This window comes from Phyllostomus discolor, chromosome 2 (genome assembly GCF_004126475.2).
Source record: "Phyllostomus discolor isolate MPI-MPIP mPhyDis1 chromosome 2, mPhyDis1.pri.v3, whole genome shotgun sequence".
NCBI classification, from domain to species: domain Eukaryota; kingdom Metazoa; phylum Chordata; class Mammalia; order Chiroptera; family Phyllostomidae; genus Phyllostomus; species Phyllostomus discolor.
Genome location: NC_040904.2, coordinates 40,549,860 through 40,568,212, shown reverse-complemented (window position 1 = coordinate 40,568,212; position 18,353 = coordinate 40,549,860). Strand labels below are relative to the sequence as shown.

Here is an 18,353-nt window from a genome sequence, read left to right as displayed (position 1 = left end):
CTAAAAAGAATCTCTCATTGGTTCCCTGCTATCAACAATAACAAATTTTTTTCATACCTGGATGAATGTAGGAAAGAGAATATAAAGAGCCATACCAGCAGGTCACCACACATGAAAACCATTTTCTCCACAAAAAAATATCTTAAAACAGCATAATGCTTGTTTTCCCCCCATCAAACCAAAGTTCCTTCCAAGTCTCACCACAGTAATCCACATAAATCTATAGTTTGTTGACATATTGGGTTGGGCAAAAAGTTGGTTCTGTTTTTTCCATACGACAGCTCTAGTAGTACTTAGTTGTCTTTTGACTTCATTCAAAACAATTTTGTTAGGTTGTATGTGACCGCTCTCATATCAGTGAGCACTTAAAAAACTTATCAAAATTGGTGAATGTTTGTGTAGTCATTTTAACACTGAAGATGGAAAAAAATATGCATCATTTTTGGCATATTATGCTTATTATTTCAAGAAAGGTAAAAATGCAACTGAAACATAAAAAGATTTGTGCAGTGTATGGAGAAGGTGCTGTTACTGATTGAACGTGTCAAAAGTGGTTTGAGAAGTTTCGTGCTGGAGATTTCTCTTTGGATGATGCTCCATGGTCAGGTGGGCAAGATGAAGTTGATAGCAATCCAATTGAGACATTGATTGAGAATAATGAATGTTATACCATGTGGGAGCTAGCCAACATACTCAAATATCCATATCAATAGTTATTGGCGAAAAACTTTTTGGCCAACCTAATATTTGTTTGGTAAGTATGAAATGCAACCTCACCCCCCACAAAATCTATTAATTCTGTTTGTAGAGTATCATTAAAAATGTAAAATTTGAAAACTATGTTATATTGTATTCTAAGACTTACAGGCTATAACTCTTTCAAAAAGAGGATAATGGTTACTTACGTTACACATATAATTATGCCAAGATCTTGTAACCGGTGGCAACTTCTCTTTTTTTTTCCAGTTTGCTGGAGATCCTTCACGCACAGGTTCCTGAGTACCAAGAACATAAGCTAGAATAACAGAGCTCACAACATGAGGTGAAGAGGTGGAGATAAATTCCAAAAAGAAAATTCAGGGAAAATATTTTTTAAAAATTTTATAGTAAAAATGTAACAGGCCTGGATGGTGTGGCTCAGTGGACTGAATGCCAGACTGTGAATCAAAGGGTCACCAGTTAGATTCCCAGTCAGGGCTCATGCCTGGGTTGCAGGCCAGGTTCCCAGTAGGGGGCGTGGGAGAGGCAACCACACATTGATGTTTCTCTCCCTCTCATTCTCCCTTCCTTCCCCTCTCTATAAATAAGTAAAAGCTTCAAAAATATATATGTGTGTGTATATATATATATATATATATATATATATATGCCAAAAAATTCAGTAGTCATCACTTACTTTTGAAGCAATCATATATGGAGGAATGAGTTCTATATTCATTTCCTGGAAGAGTTCTCTGCATTGCATAGTAATAAAATCTCCAGCAAGGGGGGATTTCACGATACCTATGAAAAAAAGTAAACAAGGCTAGGACAGCATTAAGTTCAAACTCGTTGGGACAAATGTCCTCAGTGGATTTATATGTCAATAATTCTTTTCAAGGAGAACAGAGCTATCCCTCAAAGCATGCATCAAGCTATGCATCAGTTTTAAATTCATGTTATACACCACATTTTAAAAAAATCTCTTCAAAAAGACATTATTTGGAACTTGGTATGTTTTGACAGCCCAGTTTCATTGTCTGTGTCTTCTTGACAGCTAACACGGTCTCGGAGCCCGCTGGTTAAATACACGTACCTTGCTGAAGGACGTAGCCATCGTGGACTGGAATTGCAGTGGTATGAGTGGCTCCACTGTCCAAAATAAGCCCAGTAGAGCGCCCATTAGCAAATCTAGTTTAAAGCATTAAGGACAAGTAAGAATTAAGGCTCCTAAAAATAATGTTTATTATAAAGGGTAGGTTTTATGAAGGCATTTGTAAACAGAGGCATTATGGCTTGAAATGTGTGAAAGTAAATCTAGGGCTTAAAATTGGTATCAAACAATGACTCTGGACTAGAAACAAATAATAGGCAGGACTGACTTCCAGACTGGTGGTGGGAAGAACTTGGGGAACCCTCCTTCCTGCAGAGTCCTGTTAAGTTGGTCAAAACTAACACAAGTGCACACTCAGAGTCTCTGGAGATATATCTAAGGGCTTATAACAAGTTGAGAAGCATTTACTTAATGAAATCCACAGAAACTTGGTAAGCACAGAGGGAGGCTGTGGACTTTGAGCTAGGAACTAAGGGCATGTCACAAAGAATTCACGAAGTAGTTCAGCATTGTGGCAGCTGAGTGGCAGTGCCCATCCAGGTCGACTCAACACCATGAATATGGGCAGTTCCCACTTTGCACAGCTTGGCCCAGAACATCTTGAACACTGTTTAGCAATGGAGCCACTTACTTGGTCATCAATTATTTACTCTGCATCTACTGTGTGCCTAGTGATGAGTCTCATGGTCAATAAATGAGGGAAGGAAAGAGGTCAGTCTGGTACCAGCATTCCTTCAGCACAGAAGACACACAAAGGTGAACCAACTGTCTCTGCCCTGAGGTATATCCTGTTTAGTGAAGTAGAAATCAGTAGGTAAAGCTGTAAAAAGAACAGCTCAGGATGATGGGGGTAGTATGGAGAGACCACCTGATCAATCCCTGGGAAATCTTAGTATAAGCTGGGGAGGGGGACATTGGAAAGAGGAGGAACATGAGAAAAAGCTGTGAGGCAAGAGAGCAGGTGAGGTCAGGGAAATATAAGTAGTTCAGTAGTATAGCCTGGAAGAAGAATGAAGGAACGAATGAGGAAGATGATTCTGGCTTAAAGCTGCCTGGCAACTAAGAAAGATTATTAAGAGGAAGGGTTGCAGTAATCCCAGAAACAGCTTGCACCTAAGGAGTTCACTAGTACAGCCTGGAAGAAGAATGAAGAAAGAATGAAGAAGATGATTCTGGCTTAAAGCTGGCTGGCATTTAACAAAGATTAATGGAGCTTCCGTGTGAAGAATGGGCAAGATAAGAGAAAGGGGCATGGGGGGTGGTGGGAGGCTGGTGGAGGGTATGGGGTTGTAAATGGTGAAGGACGGAGACCTGACTTGAGCTGGTGAACACACAAGATGGATGGAGACGCTGTGTTGTAGCACTGTGCACCTGAAACCTGTATAACTTTGTTAACTAGTGTCACCCCAACAAATTCAATAAAAAGGGGAAGAAAAATCTTAAGAGGAAAGGTTGCAGTAATCCTGGAAACAGTTTGCACCTAAGGCAAGGGTAGTGAATATAGAAAAATAAATGGATTTGACAGATGTTTGGTGAAAAATACATGGATCTTGATGACCAATACATTTTAAGGGTTAAAGAGAAAGATTTCAGGTCTGGGCAACTGCGAGAAAGAATAAATTTGAGGGGAGAGAAGATAAAGTCAGTAGTGGACAAAATGAGCTTCAAGTGCTCATACAGATAACAGAACATGTTCTTCTGGGCAGCTGAGCCTGGAGCTCACAAGAAAGATCTGGAATACAGATATGGAATGGAAGTTTTCACTGTATAACTGGTGTCTGAAGTCAAGGAAATTTGTAAGTTAAGCCAGAAAGAGCATGTCAAGAGACATGAAGGGCTAAGGGCAAAACAACAATGAGGAATGGGCAGAGATGATCAGAGGAAAGGAGTCTGAGAATAAAATGGCCAGAAAGAGGGTTAGTTATTTATCTGTTTTTACTGCTACTCTATTGACCTCTTGCTACCTTTTAAACTACATTCATTCTCCAACAGTATGCAGCTTGGACTGCAGAAAATTGAAGCCTTCCTTTTAGCTTAAGGTGTCAATAGGACAGAGCCTGCAGCTGGTAGACAGGAGAACTCAGCTATCATCAATTAAGCCAGATAAAACAATGCTACTGTTGTCATTAATATTTTTGTTCTAGCCCTGACCAGTGTGGCTCAGTTGGCTCCCATCATCTTGCAAAGTGAAAGGTCACCGGTTCGATTTTTGGTCAGGGTTGCAGGTTCGGTCCCCAGACGGGGCACACAAGAGGCAACCGATTAATGTTTCTCACATCAATGTTTCTCTCCCTCACTTTCCCCTCCCTTCCCCCCTCTCTAAAAATAAATAAAATCTTTAAAAGATATTTTTGTTTATAGAAAATATAATTATTCTTTTCATAAAAATGTGTTACCAGGTCTATTTTTGGTACTTTAAACTGAAGTAATAAATAAAAATTAAATTCTTAGTTTTACTTTGTCATGCAATAATATTGGTAGACATTACTCACATAAACAAAAGCTCTTACGGATTTTCAGTAATTTTTAAAAGTGTAGAGCAGTCCTGATGCCATCCTTTTGAGACATCAAAACAATTTTAGAATAACACTAAAATGTACTTTGTCTTTTTCACTGTCATTCTCTCATGACTATATAATGAAGTTTTCCAGAGGGTATGTTGTGTGTGATACACTACATACTGAATGTAAAAGCATTATATGAGACTGCAATTTCCACTATTAAGTTCAACATTAAAGAGAGTGGAAAAATTTTAAGTGATGCCACTGCTCTTCTCATTAATTTTTTGGGTTTTGGAAAATTGCAATTTTTCTTGAAAATATTTATATTAACGTACAATAAATTTATTATTAATTAAAATAACAGTAAGCAAATATAATTTTAACTTTCTTTTTAAATTTATAATATGGTAAATACTGCCAGATGCAACCCACATAAATAAAAACTATGGATGTACAAAGTTTGAGAACTACTGAGCTAGAAGACAACACCGATTTCCCTGACTGGTGGTGTTATAGTAAAACACCACCAGTCAGGGAAATCCAGAAATGTGGGAACTTCTACAGGACAATCTACTCCCTGAACAAAAAAAGGGGAGGAGGAGGAGAACCTATATATTAAAAGAGACCTAAGAGACACTGTCCAAATACAACATATAACCCTTGTTGTTTGGACCCTGATTCAAACATGCTAAACTTTTTAAAAGATAAGATCAACTGTGGTTACATCTTTTTGTTGTTGTTGTTTTTAAAGATTTTATTTATTTATTTTTAGAGAGGGAAGGGAGGGAGACAGAGAGAGAGAGAGAGAAACATCAATGTGCAGTTGCTGGGGGCTATGGCCTGCAACCCAGGCACGTACCCTGACTGGGAATCGAACCTGCGACACTTTGGTTCATAGCCCGCGCTCAATCCACTGAGCTATGCCAGCCAGGGGCTTTTTGTTGTTGTTTTTAAAGAACACGGTAAAATCTTTTATAGATACATACATGTTCAAGTTTGTATGGCTAAAGTTAAAGTTGTCTGGGATTTCCTTCAAAATCATGTTGGGAGGGGAGATAGGTGAGGCTATAACTAATGCAACTTAGCTATGAGCTTAAAATTATTGAACTGGGGTGATAAACTTGTGGAGAGTCAAGATAATTGTCTATCTTCTTTTGTGTCAGAAATTTTCTATAACAAAAGGTTAAAAAATAAAACAATGCCCAATTCTGCTTAGGTACTACTCCCTGTAAGGAAGCAGCCAAATAGACAGACCTACATTAAAATTCAGAAGTGCCATTTTCCAAATTGTGAACTTGGACCAACTTGCTTATTTTGACTCCATTTCCTGATGAGGTTAGTAAAAAATTAAATGAGGTAATGCACACAATGGGTCAGCTAGCACTCTTCATCTCCAACTCAAAAACCTTTAACCGTTCCCTAGAGTCTGAAGTTCACATTTTTTACATCTGATAAGGCCCCTACAGTCAGACCTAAACCTATTTTTATAACTCCTGAAGCCAAACACAGATCTTCAACTATAAACTAAATCACGGTAACAAACGCTTATACTGGTTTTGCTATGTCATCTATAAGACTTACAGATATTAGATTAGAGTTACCACAATGATCCTCATGTTTACGTAAAAATGACCTTAATATGACAGCCTTCCAGGGAAGTATACAGAATAAATGAGTTGAAGATCAGATTTTAAATACCTAATTCAAGATCACACCAATGTAAACACTCCAACTTGACCTCTAAATATAGGGCTCTTTCTCCCATGTCACATAACTAGCTTTTTTTTTTTTTAAATTAAAGGTTGTCAGACTACTATACTACTCTGCAGAACTACCACAATTACTACACAGAAACTTCAAATTAATCATGTACTTCTTTATGACTTTTACCAATGGTTATTTTGAAGTAATATTAAAAGCTATTATTTAGCTTCTAACAAGGATATTACATTACAAATTCTTTGAGGTGAGGGCATATTTCTATATCTGTCCCTTTATATGCTTGCAAAAACTATCTGGTGATTTAGTATTAAGTAAAATTATAGCCAATTCTACTTTTCTATGGTATTGGAGGAGAGGGAGGAAATGGCAGTCTCTGAACTATCTCTTCACCAATTGGACACAACACTCCCTCCTATGCACATTCTCCTTCAAAAAACAAAATCCTTAATAACCTTGTTAATGAGCGGGATTTCAGTGCACCTTTCCCTTCCCCTCTCATATTTTCTGGTATATCACTTCCAATAAGAAATACTAAAAGATGGGTAGCTAAAAAGCAAGACAGAAAAAAAACCAAAGTTCTGAACAAGCAGGAATTAGCTCATGTCTTCCTGCTGGGGCATCATCTTCAGGAATACCACATCCACCTTTACAGAAAAGCTAAGCATTGGTCTTTCAAGGATACGCAGTCAAAACTGCAGTTTTGCAAAGGAAGAACGCGGGGATGTTGTAGTGTTCAAACATCAACTCTGTCAGTTTCTCTCTCTTGGCTCTGGTGTTCCACTGGATAAGAAGAAAAAAGAAAAGCAAGTCATTTGTTGTTTAAAAACTAAACTGTTGATTTATGTCAAGATTCACCACAGTACTATATTAACAAATATGTAAAATGTTAAAAATAGAATAAAATACCATGGCAAATAATCTTCATAATAACAATTTTATAAAATTTAATTCATTTCAATAGATATGAAATGAAATAGATTTAATAAATATAAATTAGAATTTGGTTATTATTTAGTAAGAAGTAAAATTATTTGCTGCAATGAATTCCAGAAATTACCAAGTTTTCAATTAAGGGAATTATGATTGCTATAAACACAAAGTATTACTAAATCTTAAGAGTGAATCTAGTCTAGGCCAGGTAGCTCAGCTGGTTTGAGCATCGTCCTGAGACACCAAGGTTGTGGGTTCAATCCCCAGTCAGGCCACATACAATAATCAACCAATGAATGCATCAATAAGTGGAACAGCAAATCAATGTTTCTTTCTCTCTTCCTCTCTCTCAAAAATGAAATTAAAAACATTTTTTTAAAAAGAGTGAATCTAGTCATCATAATCCTAAGTATGAATTTTACACCACCAAATTCTCCCACTTATACCTGCTACTCATAAGAGAAACCAGAAGTTAACTATAATAACAGTAGATTGATAATTTATTATTTCACAAGAGGCTTCAGTCTACCAATTTGCAGCCCTCATTCAACATCTCTCCCAGACACCTGAGTATAAAAGCAGCTATGTACTGCACTTGTGGCACAAGGGACAATTCATAAACCAAAATGGGAAGCAGCCCAAGGATTCTACTGTTAAGTAAATCCCTGGAAAAAATAGATAAATAACCACCGGAACTCATTGCGGTGCTCTGATATTATTCTGTGAATATTTTATTTATGAAATAAAAGTTATAGTATTATTTAAAAATTAATCCCTCTTCCCCTAATTTTCAAACACCAAAATACAAATTTCTAAGCTTCTGTAAAGCCAAAAAATTTTTTTTTCAAATGAATGGTCCAGCGGGGAGAGGAAACATTAGAAAGGCAAGTCTTGTCCTTACCGGTGCTTCTGACATGAGGACAGGATGCAGGCTGGGCTCTGATTTGACGTGCATCTTGTAGGTGTGATCCAAAATAGCCTGGAAACTATCCCAGTCCTCAACTAGAATATAAAATCAATGCCTTGAAAACACTGCTTAGTTGGAGATCAATACAGCATCTTTGGAGAGATTTTTTTCTAAGATTTACCATTAAATACTTTAATACACAGAACCTACTTATTCTACAGCTCTACTTCCTAACATAGTCCTTTAAATAGACATCATCTTTGCTTTTACATTAGAAACTTTTTGCTTGTTTGTTGATATATATTGGCAAAAATATTGCTTTGTGGGATATCTGAAATTTTACTGCCTATGTTTTCTTCTAGGACTTTTATGGTACTGACTTATGTTTAGGCCTTTTATCCATTTTGAGTTTGTTCTCGTGTATGGTATACATTGGTGGTCTAGTTTCATTTTTTTGCATGTACTAGTCTAGTTCTCCCAACACCATTTATTGAAGAGGCTATTTTTACTCTATTGCATGCTTGTGCCCCATCTGTCAAATATTAATTGACCATAGAGACATGGGTTTATTTCTGGGCTCTCTATTCTGTTCCATTGATCTGTGTGTCTGTTCTTACAACAGTACCAGGCTGTTTTGATTACAGTGGCCTTGTAGTATAGTTTGATATCAGGTATTGTGATCCCTCCTAATTTGTTCTTCTTTCTGAAGACTGCTGAGACTTTGGGGTCTTTTTTCAATCCATATAAATTCTGGAAATACTTGTTCTAGATCTGTGAAATATGCTATTGGCATTTTAGTAGGATTGTACTGAATCTATAGATTGCTTTGGGTAGTTGGATATTTTAATGATGTTAATTCTTCCAATCCATGAACACGGTAAATGCTTCCATTTATTTGTATCTTCCTTGATTTCTTTCTTCAGTGTTCTATAGTTTTCCAAGTACAGGTCTTTTACCTCCTTGGTTAAATTTATTCCTAGGTACTTCATTTTTCTTGTTGTTATAGTAAATGGGATGGATATTTTCCTAGTTTCTCTTTCTAATAGTTCATTGTTGGTGTACAAAAATGCCCTAGATTTCTGAATGTTGACTTTGTATCCCACTACTTTGCTAAATTCACTTATTAGGTCAACTGGTTTTTTTGTGGAGAATTATAACATTTTCTATGTACACTATCATGTCATCTGCTGATAATGACAGTTCTACTTCCTCCTTCCCAATTTGGATGCTGTTTATTTCTTTTTCTTGTCTGATCGCTGTGGCTACAACTTCTAGTACTATGCTGAATAAGAATGGTGAAAGCAGACTCCCTTATCTTGTTCCTGATCTTAAAGGAAAAGCTTTTAGTTTTGCCCATTGAGTATGATGTTGGTAGTGGGTTTTTTATAAATACAAAACAAGTTTTCACAAGGAACCCCATCTTTAACCCTGTTCTCCTATTTCAAACTGTTCCAGAGTAATATAGTGCAGTTCTATATATTGAGATCTTTTTCATCTGCTTACAACAATCATTGGCACCTTTTTTCAATCACTTTGAACTCATAATAAATTCATTTACTTGCTGTGCAGAAAAGAGTTAACACAGCAGTCCTGAGAAAGACCTGCTACAAGGCTGACCCTTGGTAGGCATCTGGGGATTTGACTGGTGAACAGTTTCCTGCACTGACATAAAACTCCCTACGTGGTAAGAGTAGCTCATTGTGCCTAAATAGTTTGTACAAAGAATGAGCCTTATGATGAAAACCTTCTTTCCTTCTGGGAGGCTAGGATTTTGGTATTTGCTAGGCACAGGATACCTACATGGCCATCTCCCAATAAGAAGCCTAGTGGACAACACACATATGGTTATAACTCAGTGCTGGAGGAATTAAGCACATCCTGTACAACTACACTGTGTGAAGACTCCTGGAAGTCTGTACTGCTTTCCTCTGGACTACACTCCATGTCCCCTTTTTCCCCTTACTGATTTTGTTTGTATCATTTCAGCGCAATAATCAGAGCCTTCAGTACAACTATACACTGAGTCCTGTAGTCCTTCTAGTCAAGAACTGAATTTCAGGTATTAGCAACTTAGATATTAGCAACTCACTTAGCTTTTAAGACCACAGAACTTGTTTCATGCCTTCTAGTCCTACCTCAATGCATGGTACTCTTAACTCAGTCATCCCAATAAAAAATCTAAGAAACTTTCCCAATCCTTGTTTTCACCAATCCAATCAATCACTTTAAAAACCTACTGCTTCTGGATTATCTCTGAAAGCCACCTCAGGATCACCACCATCAGTGTTACGATTTAAATACTCACTCCTCCACTGAACTCCTAACTCTTTTAACTAAACCTCTTGTCTATAGTACCTTCCTCCAGTCTAGACTACATATTGCTCTTAGAATGATTTTTCCAGCTGGCAAACATGAACATTTCACACCTCTTGTTTTAAATTTCTTTGGGGTTACCCTTATTACCAGCTTAATACACCCCTGGCATGGGTTATGAGTCCTTTTATGATTGCTCTTGGCCTACCTTCCTTGCATCTGGCCATAAGGCACTCAATGTGCAACATGTGTACATGTTGCAGCCATATGTACAATTGATGACATTTCTAAACATGTAAGGTCCTTCCACAACTCCATCTCTTCACACATGCTGGCTGCTCTGCTTTACCTGTTCTTGTCGGTCTGGCCAATTCTTATTCACTGATCAAGATTCAGTACAAAACTTCCCTCCTTTGTGAAAACCATCACTGACACCCAATGACAGAATTAATGCCATTCCTCCCTAATCCTACTGATTATCAGACATAGCTATATAGCACTTACCCCACATTTTGTATATATACATCTATGCCTCCTACCTATGAGTTTCTTCAGGAAAAGAAATGTGTTTTATGCATCTTTGTATTCTCAGTATCTGGTGCATCAGTTTGCAGAATGAAAAAAAATTACTGATGTTCAACTCACAGGAGGCTGTTATTTCACATCTAACACATGCCCTGTGTTTATAATCAATTATGTAGGAAAACAAAACCATACCCATCCCGTTTTTCAGTGGTGAAATGGCCTCCATATTCTCCCTGGGAACACGCAGGGCATTAGTATCTATGTAATAGGTGGGACCACCTTGTTTGCCTTTATCACCATCTATTTCCATCAACGTGCTTCCATCATCTCTCTCTAACACCATGCCAATAGCGGTGGGGAAATCCACCTGTAAGAGTCAAAAACATGACATGCTAGTGTTAGCTGCTTTTATCAAGGACTCCTGTTTCTCCCCAAACTAATGTCTTTTATCATATTTGAGCCAGTATTTCTGCAGGAATTTAATTCTACATGAATGGCCCTTACAGAGCCCATTAACTCTAACATTACACTTACCTTGGGACAGTCCTCACCAGCATAACCAGCTCTCACAGTATAGGATCCAATGTCAAAAACAAGGGCTCCAACTTCATCTGAAGAGATGAGAAAAGAATTAATATTAAAAACTTACAAGTAGCATATGGAAATTTTAAAAGTACTTAAGATGCTCAAAATGAACATGCTCAAAATGAGAATGTACATGAAAGCTCTATAAATATTAAACCAGGCATTACATTCATACTATTACTACCTTGAACCTAGCTTTATTTTAAATGCACCTTAAACTAAAGATTCATTTAATTAAAATACAATGTCATAAGCCCTGGCTGGCATAGCTCAATGGATTGAGCTCGGGCTGCGAACCAAAGTGTCGCAGGTTTGATTCCCAGTCAGGGTACATGCCTGGGTTGCAGGCCATGACCCCCAGCAACCCCACATTGATGTTTCTCTCTCTCTCTCTTTCTCTCTCCCTTCCCTCTCTAAAAATAAAATAGAATCTTTAAAAAATATATAATGTCATACACAGTATATCAGAAATTCAATTAGGAAAGAGATGCTAAACTAAAATTGGGTAATTTGAGGAGAGTTTACTTAAGGGACTATTTACAAAAATATAGGGCACAAAACAGTATAATAAGAAAAACGGTATGGTACCCTAGGACTTACAATATCAGAGATCTGTCAGCACTCTTTGAATTGAAGAAATGGAGAAGAAACTTAGTTCAGAACCCAGAGAGTTGTATGTTTGGAGGGCTACCTGACAGGAGCCGTGACCTTCACTGAAGGGGTGGCTGGCTCCTAGAAAAAGGAACCAGGCTAATAAACATGCCAACCTTTCTATCTCCCCTCCCCTTGGGCTAGGGTGTTCTCATAATTTCTCATCCAAATTGGGCTACTTCTGAATGTGAAAGGGGCCTGTATTAATTAATAATTGTACCTGGACAAGAATCACAAAGCAGGAAGTATGGGTACCCTACCATTGGCCACAGCAGAGGTCAAGGGAGCCCACTGATTTAATCTACATGGGCCAGTGTTCAAGGGCACAGAGAGGGTGGAAATGTGTGGTGGGTGGGTCTCGAGGGGCAAAGGGAAGATATCTAGTATACTTTAGTATGATTTTTTCATACATCAGGAAAATAATATTCCATCCAATTAGAGTATAAACTCAGCGAAATCCCAAGTAGGACTCTGAAGAATGAGATAAGGTGTATTAATATAGGCCAAGGAAAAATCATTAAAATGAAGGTATCATCAAAGCTTGCATGTTTTAAAAACATTTTAGGACATAAAGTTTAATGCTAAGGGAGAAGGCTAGTATTTTTTACATTCAAATTCAGAGAACAGCCTCTAATTACACTTTATAATTACTTCAGCTGAAACAGTATGCCTCCTTAAATAAAGCACTTGGATTTTCCAGGCACTGATTTTTCAAAGAAGGATTTTTTCATTAAAAATAATAAAGAATACTATTTACTCCCAATAAATTAGCTAAAATTAATAAGTCTGATAAGAGCAAGTGTTGTCAAAGATGTAGAGAAAGAAGATACTCTGGTTTCTCTTCAGATCATATAAATCTTTTGCCTTTTACTAAAGATGTAGAGATAGAGGTGCTTTTATACCTCTCCTAGTATAAGCTGTAAATTGGTATGAACACTATGGACAATTTGCTCATAACTACTAAAGTTGAAAATATGCATTCACAGAAATCACACATACCTTCTTTGGAGAAACTCTCACATATATTGTAAAAAGACACCTACCAGAATGTTCACTAGGTGTGTGACCTTGGGTGATATTTTCTAACTTCTCCACTTCACTTCCCTATCTCATAGGATGGTATAATGATTAAATGTGTTAAATGTTTTAATGCAGGGTTGTCAAGCTCATTTTCACTGGGTGCCACATCAGCCTCTCGGTTGCCTTCAAAGAACTGAATGTAATTTTAAGGCTGTATAAATGTAACGACTCCTTCACTAGGGGCAAGGAGCTCTATATTCGGCCCTTTGAAGGCAACCATGAGGCTGATGTGGCCCATGGTGAAAATGAGTTTGATGCCTGTTTTAAGGGATGTAAGTACTCAGAATAGTTCCTACATATAACGAGCACTGTCAGTGGCAGCTGCTAAGATAATTAGTATTGTCACACTGCTTGCCATGGGAAAAGATAGAAATTATCTAATGGTCTCTCAGCAGGGAAACAGATAAATTACAGTGTATTCATATATTGAAATACTATATACCAGGTAAATGAATGATCTAGACCTACATGTGTCAACATGGATAAATCCAAAAGTATCAGCTTAAAAAGTTAGTGTATATATATACACACACATATACAAGTAAGTGTATATATATATATAATACTTGTGTATATATGTATATGGTGTGTGTTTGTATATATAGCTATATTCATATTATTATGATACTATTTAATTCATTATGGATACATACATACTCGTTAAAAGCATAAAAATATGCATAGGGTCTGAGAATGTTACATACCTCCAGTGTAGTGTTTATCTCTAAAGAGAGAGAGAGAACTCTACATCAGTAATATTTTACTTCTTAAAATATCTGAGGCAAATATGGTAAAATATTGCATCTATTAAAACTAAATAGTCAGTATGAAAGTATCACATATAAACCTACATATAAATTTTATTTTTTAGTATGTTTGAACTATTTCAAAAATTTAAAAAATGAAACTTAAAAATAAAAAAGGACTCATGGACATAGACAACAGTGTGGTAACTGTGGAGGAGAGGGGGTATAAAGCGGATAAATGGTAATGGAAAAAATACAATAAAAATACATTTAAAAAGAAAAATCAATTATTATACTACAAATATTCACAGTTGAGAGATGACATCTTTACAGAATAATGATCTTGTTTTTATTTAAATAAAGACTACCTATTTTTATTTTTAATTTGAAAGAAAATTTCTGTTTTGGTATATATTCCCAAAGAAATTAACCATTCTCTATAAAATATTCTGATCCAAATTACTTTGTCTGAAAGTAAGGGTCCTTAAAAGCAGAACAATGCATCTGATTTCACTGCAGCATGTAAACTCAAGTACAAATCCTAAGTTTACCAGTGAACATAAATTAGTAAACTTTATTACTGATTAACTAGAATGTCAGGTAAACAAATATTCTAACTAGCCCTGACTGGTGTTGCTCAGTGGATTGAATGCCAGCCTGAAACCAAAGGGTCGCCAGTTCAATGGGCCAGTCAGGGCACATTCCTGGGTTGAAGGCCAGGTCCCCAGTAGGGGGCGTGTGAGAGGCAACCACACACTGAGGCTCCTCTCTCCCTCTTTCTCCCTCCTTTCCCCTCTCCAAAAATAAAAAAAAATAAAATAACCTCCCACCCTGAATTATACATTATTCCTAAAGCTTTAGATCAGTGTCCAAACTGGTCAAAAGTTATTTTGGGAATGAGAGAGCTGTACATTAAAAAATTTAAACTACAAAGATTTTTTTTTAAAATCTTCACCCAAGGACATACTTATTGATTCTATAAGAGAGGAGAAGGGAGGTAGAGAAGGAAGAAACATCAATCGGTTGCAACCCAGGCATGTGTCCTGACTGAGAAATGAACTCGTGAGCTTTCAGTTTGCTGGATAGTGCCCAACAAACTGAGCCACACTGGCCACAGCAAAAGATCTTTTTAATAAACATGCAAGTTAAAAATACAATCTACAATTACACAAAATTTAGGTGAGGGGTTTGGTTGCTTTTCACAGTAAACCCTTTGGAAAATGTGACCCACTATAAATACTGGCCATACAGTGTTAGCTCAAACACAAAATCATTTCCTTACTTTTGTGAATTTTAAATGCTTTTTATGTGAAATAGGTTAAGACCTATTTACATAGCAAATGAAAAAGATTATCCTGAATAACCAATCCATACATGAATATGCAGTTATATATTTGAAAAATGATTTATAGAAAAACAACCAAAAAACCTCTTTTAAATGGTAGTGGTTTTTACTGAAATGCCTTTCTTCATCCAGAAGAGTCTTGTTCCCCATTTACTAAGAAGTTATATAACTTTGGGCTGTTTCTTCAACAAGGTGGGGACAGTACTACCAACTTCTATGGTTGTTACGGATTAACTGAGTTAATGAAGGTATTAAATGCAATGAATGAGAAACATCTGGAGCAGGTCTTGGTACACAGTGTACACTCAATGTTAGCTGCGGACATAACCGTATCCATTTCTACCTTACTCCATGGTTGTGAGGAATTAATTGATTCCTTGTAAGGAAATACTCTATGAACAGCCTCTAGGTCCTTGGATCAGTGAACCGGAAGGTCAAAATAGTCAACAGCCTCCAGGACACAAAGACACACAGATCCAGTTCCCTGTCAGGACTGCATCTTCAGACAAGGCAGAGGTAAATCATGAAGATCTGCTCGGCTTTCTCCACAGTAAAATGGGAGGCTACTGACATTCTCATCTGAGAGATCAGAACCAAGAATGAAATAGGGAAGGAGGGGTAAAGGTCAGCCTACCACCTCAAAAGAGACTCGAGCTGCTCTCAAAAACCTAAGCAACTTTGAAAACATTATTTTTATCCCCTGCCAATAAAATGCCATCCTCTTCAGGGACAGCAACCTTACTAGACACAATGAAAAAGAGCAACACTTTGGTTCTGGCTCCTTGTTCTCCAACTCATCAAACAGAAACACAAAACAAGAATCATACACACCTGTGTTCCCTCTAGGTCTCTTGCAAAAACAAAGGCTCTGACTCAGTAGATTTACAGTGGGGCCTGGCAGTCTGCAATCCTAAAAAGCTGGCAGGGGATGCTGAACTGTTGCTCCATGGACTACACTTTGAGAGCAAGTGCAGCATTATATCATTTAATCATCACAACCACCCCAGTGGCCAGTGTGGGGAGGAACAAACTTTCCCTCACCCTAACGGTTCTTTTGGTGGTCTAATAATCAAGTAGACAGGACACAGATTAGCAGGAGAAATTTTAATAGTTTAATACATAGATATGTATAGGAACCTTGCAGACACAAGAGTCAGAGACCCCCACATGCACCAGGGGTTCAGAGACAGAAAGGTGTATCTAGGTCTGTAAGACATTCTGAGCTAGGGCTGAGATAATGCACCTCGGGGGCTTAGAAGGGTCACTGCAGGATGATAACAACAGCAGGTGTTTAGTATGAGGGGGAACCCTAAAAACAGAATTTTTAAAAAAGTGTATATTTACCCTTACATGTTTAAACTTCAGTCACCTTCCAAGTACCCTCCATTTAATGTACTAAACCTAATGGTGACTTTTTTCCACTGCTCAAGACAATTTTTGAACTCGACTTTGATGCCTTTAAGTGTTTCTGCTGTTGTTTGTTTCACCTCTTCCACAAGGCAAAACGTTTCCCTTTGGGGACTTTTTTCATGGGGGGAAGACACAAAAAGTCTTTTAAGGCCAGATCAGGTGAACAGGGAGGCTGGAACACAGGGGTCATGCTGTTTTTGGTCAAAAACTGAACACTCAGTGTGATGTGGGCAGGCGCACTCCCAAATCACCCATCATGAAATGGGCAAATGCGGTGAGAGTAAAAAACAAAACAAAACTACTCACTGAATCCAAATGCAGCCTCTCACAACAATGCCAGCTGGTATACTGATAATGAGGGGGGACGGACCTATAGTACAAGGGCCCACTCTCCAGAAGATAATTCTGGGTTTCTTTTGGTCACCTCTCCTGAATGAAAGTTTGCTGTGCCAAAAAGGTTGGTCAAAAAGAGATGATTGCTGATAGTCTCTTGTTACGGCCAAGGTCCCTGATTCCAGTCCCTAATTCTTCTGGGTAGTTAAAGGGAGGGGAACAAGTTTCTCTTGAGCCTGAAGCTAAAACTGACATTAGCTCGAAATAAGCCGCATACTACTGAGCCACGTCTTCGGGAGTCTGCTTCTGAACCCCCACACTAGGAACTACCACTTCACAACCCTGGATTGGTTAAAGTGAAGTCACCCGCCCAAGGCCAAAGCGCCCCAGGAACAGTGAGGCTGGTGTTACTGCTCAGGTCCCTGGAACTCGCTGGCTCCGGTTTCTTTCCTCCATACCACAGCCTAGCCAAGCAAAGCGTCCGTAAATCACAGGCGTTCCGAAATCAATCCCGAGCACTGCCACGCAGGAGTAACTTGGAGAATCCACGGTCGACCAACAGGCAGGAGCTGCTGAAGAGTGCGCGGCAGCGCGAGCACTGAGCGCGGAGGGGAGTGCTCGTCCAGAGTGGCCGCCACGCCGGCCATCCCACCCACCTCCCGCGCTCGCTGAGCTTTCTACCCGATGCTGCGGAAACCCGGCGTCCACGCTCGCAAACCGCAGGGAACTCCCAAGTTTAAACTCGCGCGCACATCCCCAATCAGCCGAGGTATGAAGACACTGGAGAGAGGCGACCATGGACTGGTGGTTCCGGCGGGGGCTCGGCGGGCCGACCCCTGGTTGGAGCTTCACTCCCTGCCTCGATGGATCCAGGTTCAGTCCCAGCCGCAAAGCCGGCCAGCTCCTCCGGGGACAGAGGCTGGAAGGGGCCGCAGACGGCGGAGACTACGGGAGCCAGAGGCGCTGGGCGGGGATGGGGCGGGGAGTAGGGAGTCCAGACACGGGGAGACCGGAAGGGACCGCCACTGAGGGGAGGAGTGAGGATGACTGTGGCGGGGGTTGCAAACCCCACACTGAATTTCGCGCTCACTCACCTCCTCCGTACACACCGCCGCTCATGGCTGCTTGTGGGCGGGGTTCCTACGCTGAAGGCTACCGGGAAGCGTGACGGCAAGGACAGCGACTGTGGGTCCAGACCAGCTGTAGCCTCTGACCCCCCCAACTTCTACCGCCACCCCACTCAGGCAACAAAGCGGGGACCCGCACACCCGGTGCACAACCACACTTGCTGCCTTCTCTTTTCAGCCAATCGGGAGAGGTCCGCCTATTTTACAGCCAATCATAACTGGGTTCTGGGGCATCCTGCCGCGGCCCTGTCGTATTAGCCAATCGAGGACAGCCATCGGGGCGGGGCGAGGGAAAAGCAACAAAATGAAGGACGGAATTGGCCCGTCGAGCTGGGGACACAGTGGCGGCACAAGCGGCAGACGAA

At 39.1% G+C, this 18,353-nt stretch overlaps 1 protein-coding gene across 1 annotated transcript; it reads right to left on the bottom strand.

Annotated features, from left to right (window-relative positions):
- Positions 1-839: 839 nt before the first annotated feature.
- On the bottom strand, positions 840-18,137 carry LOC114515180 (actin-like protein 6A). Its single transcript, XM_028534511.2, has 8 exons — positions 17,956-18,137; positions 11,246-11,322; positions 10,904-11,078; positions 7,868-7,968; positions 6,719-6,816; positions 1,796-1,890; positions 1,397-1,503; positions 840-995 (listed from the first exon to the last, which is right to left on the bottom strand). Exons 1-8 carry the CDS (start codon positions 17,978-17,980, stop codon positions 855-857), a joined length of 819 nt encoding a protein of 272 aa, XP_028390312.2. The 5' UTR covers positions 17,981-18,137; the 3' UTR covers positions 840-854.
- Between the last annotated feature and the right edge of the window lie 216 nt (positions 18,138-18,353).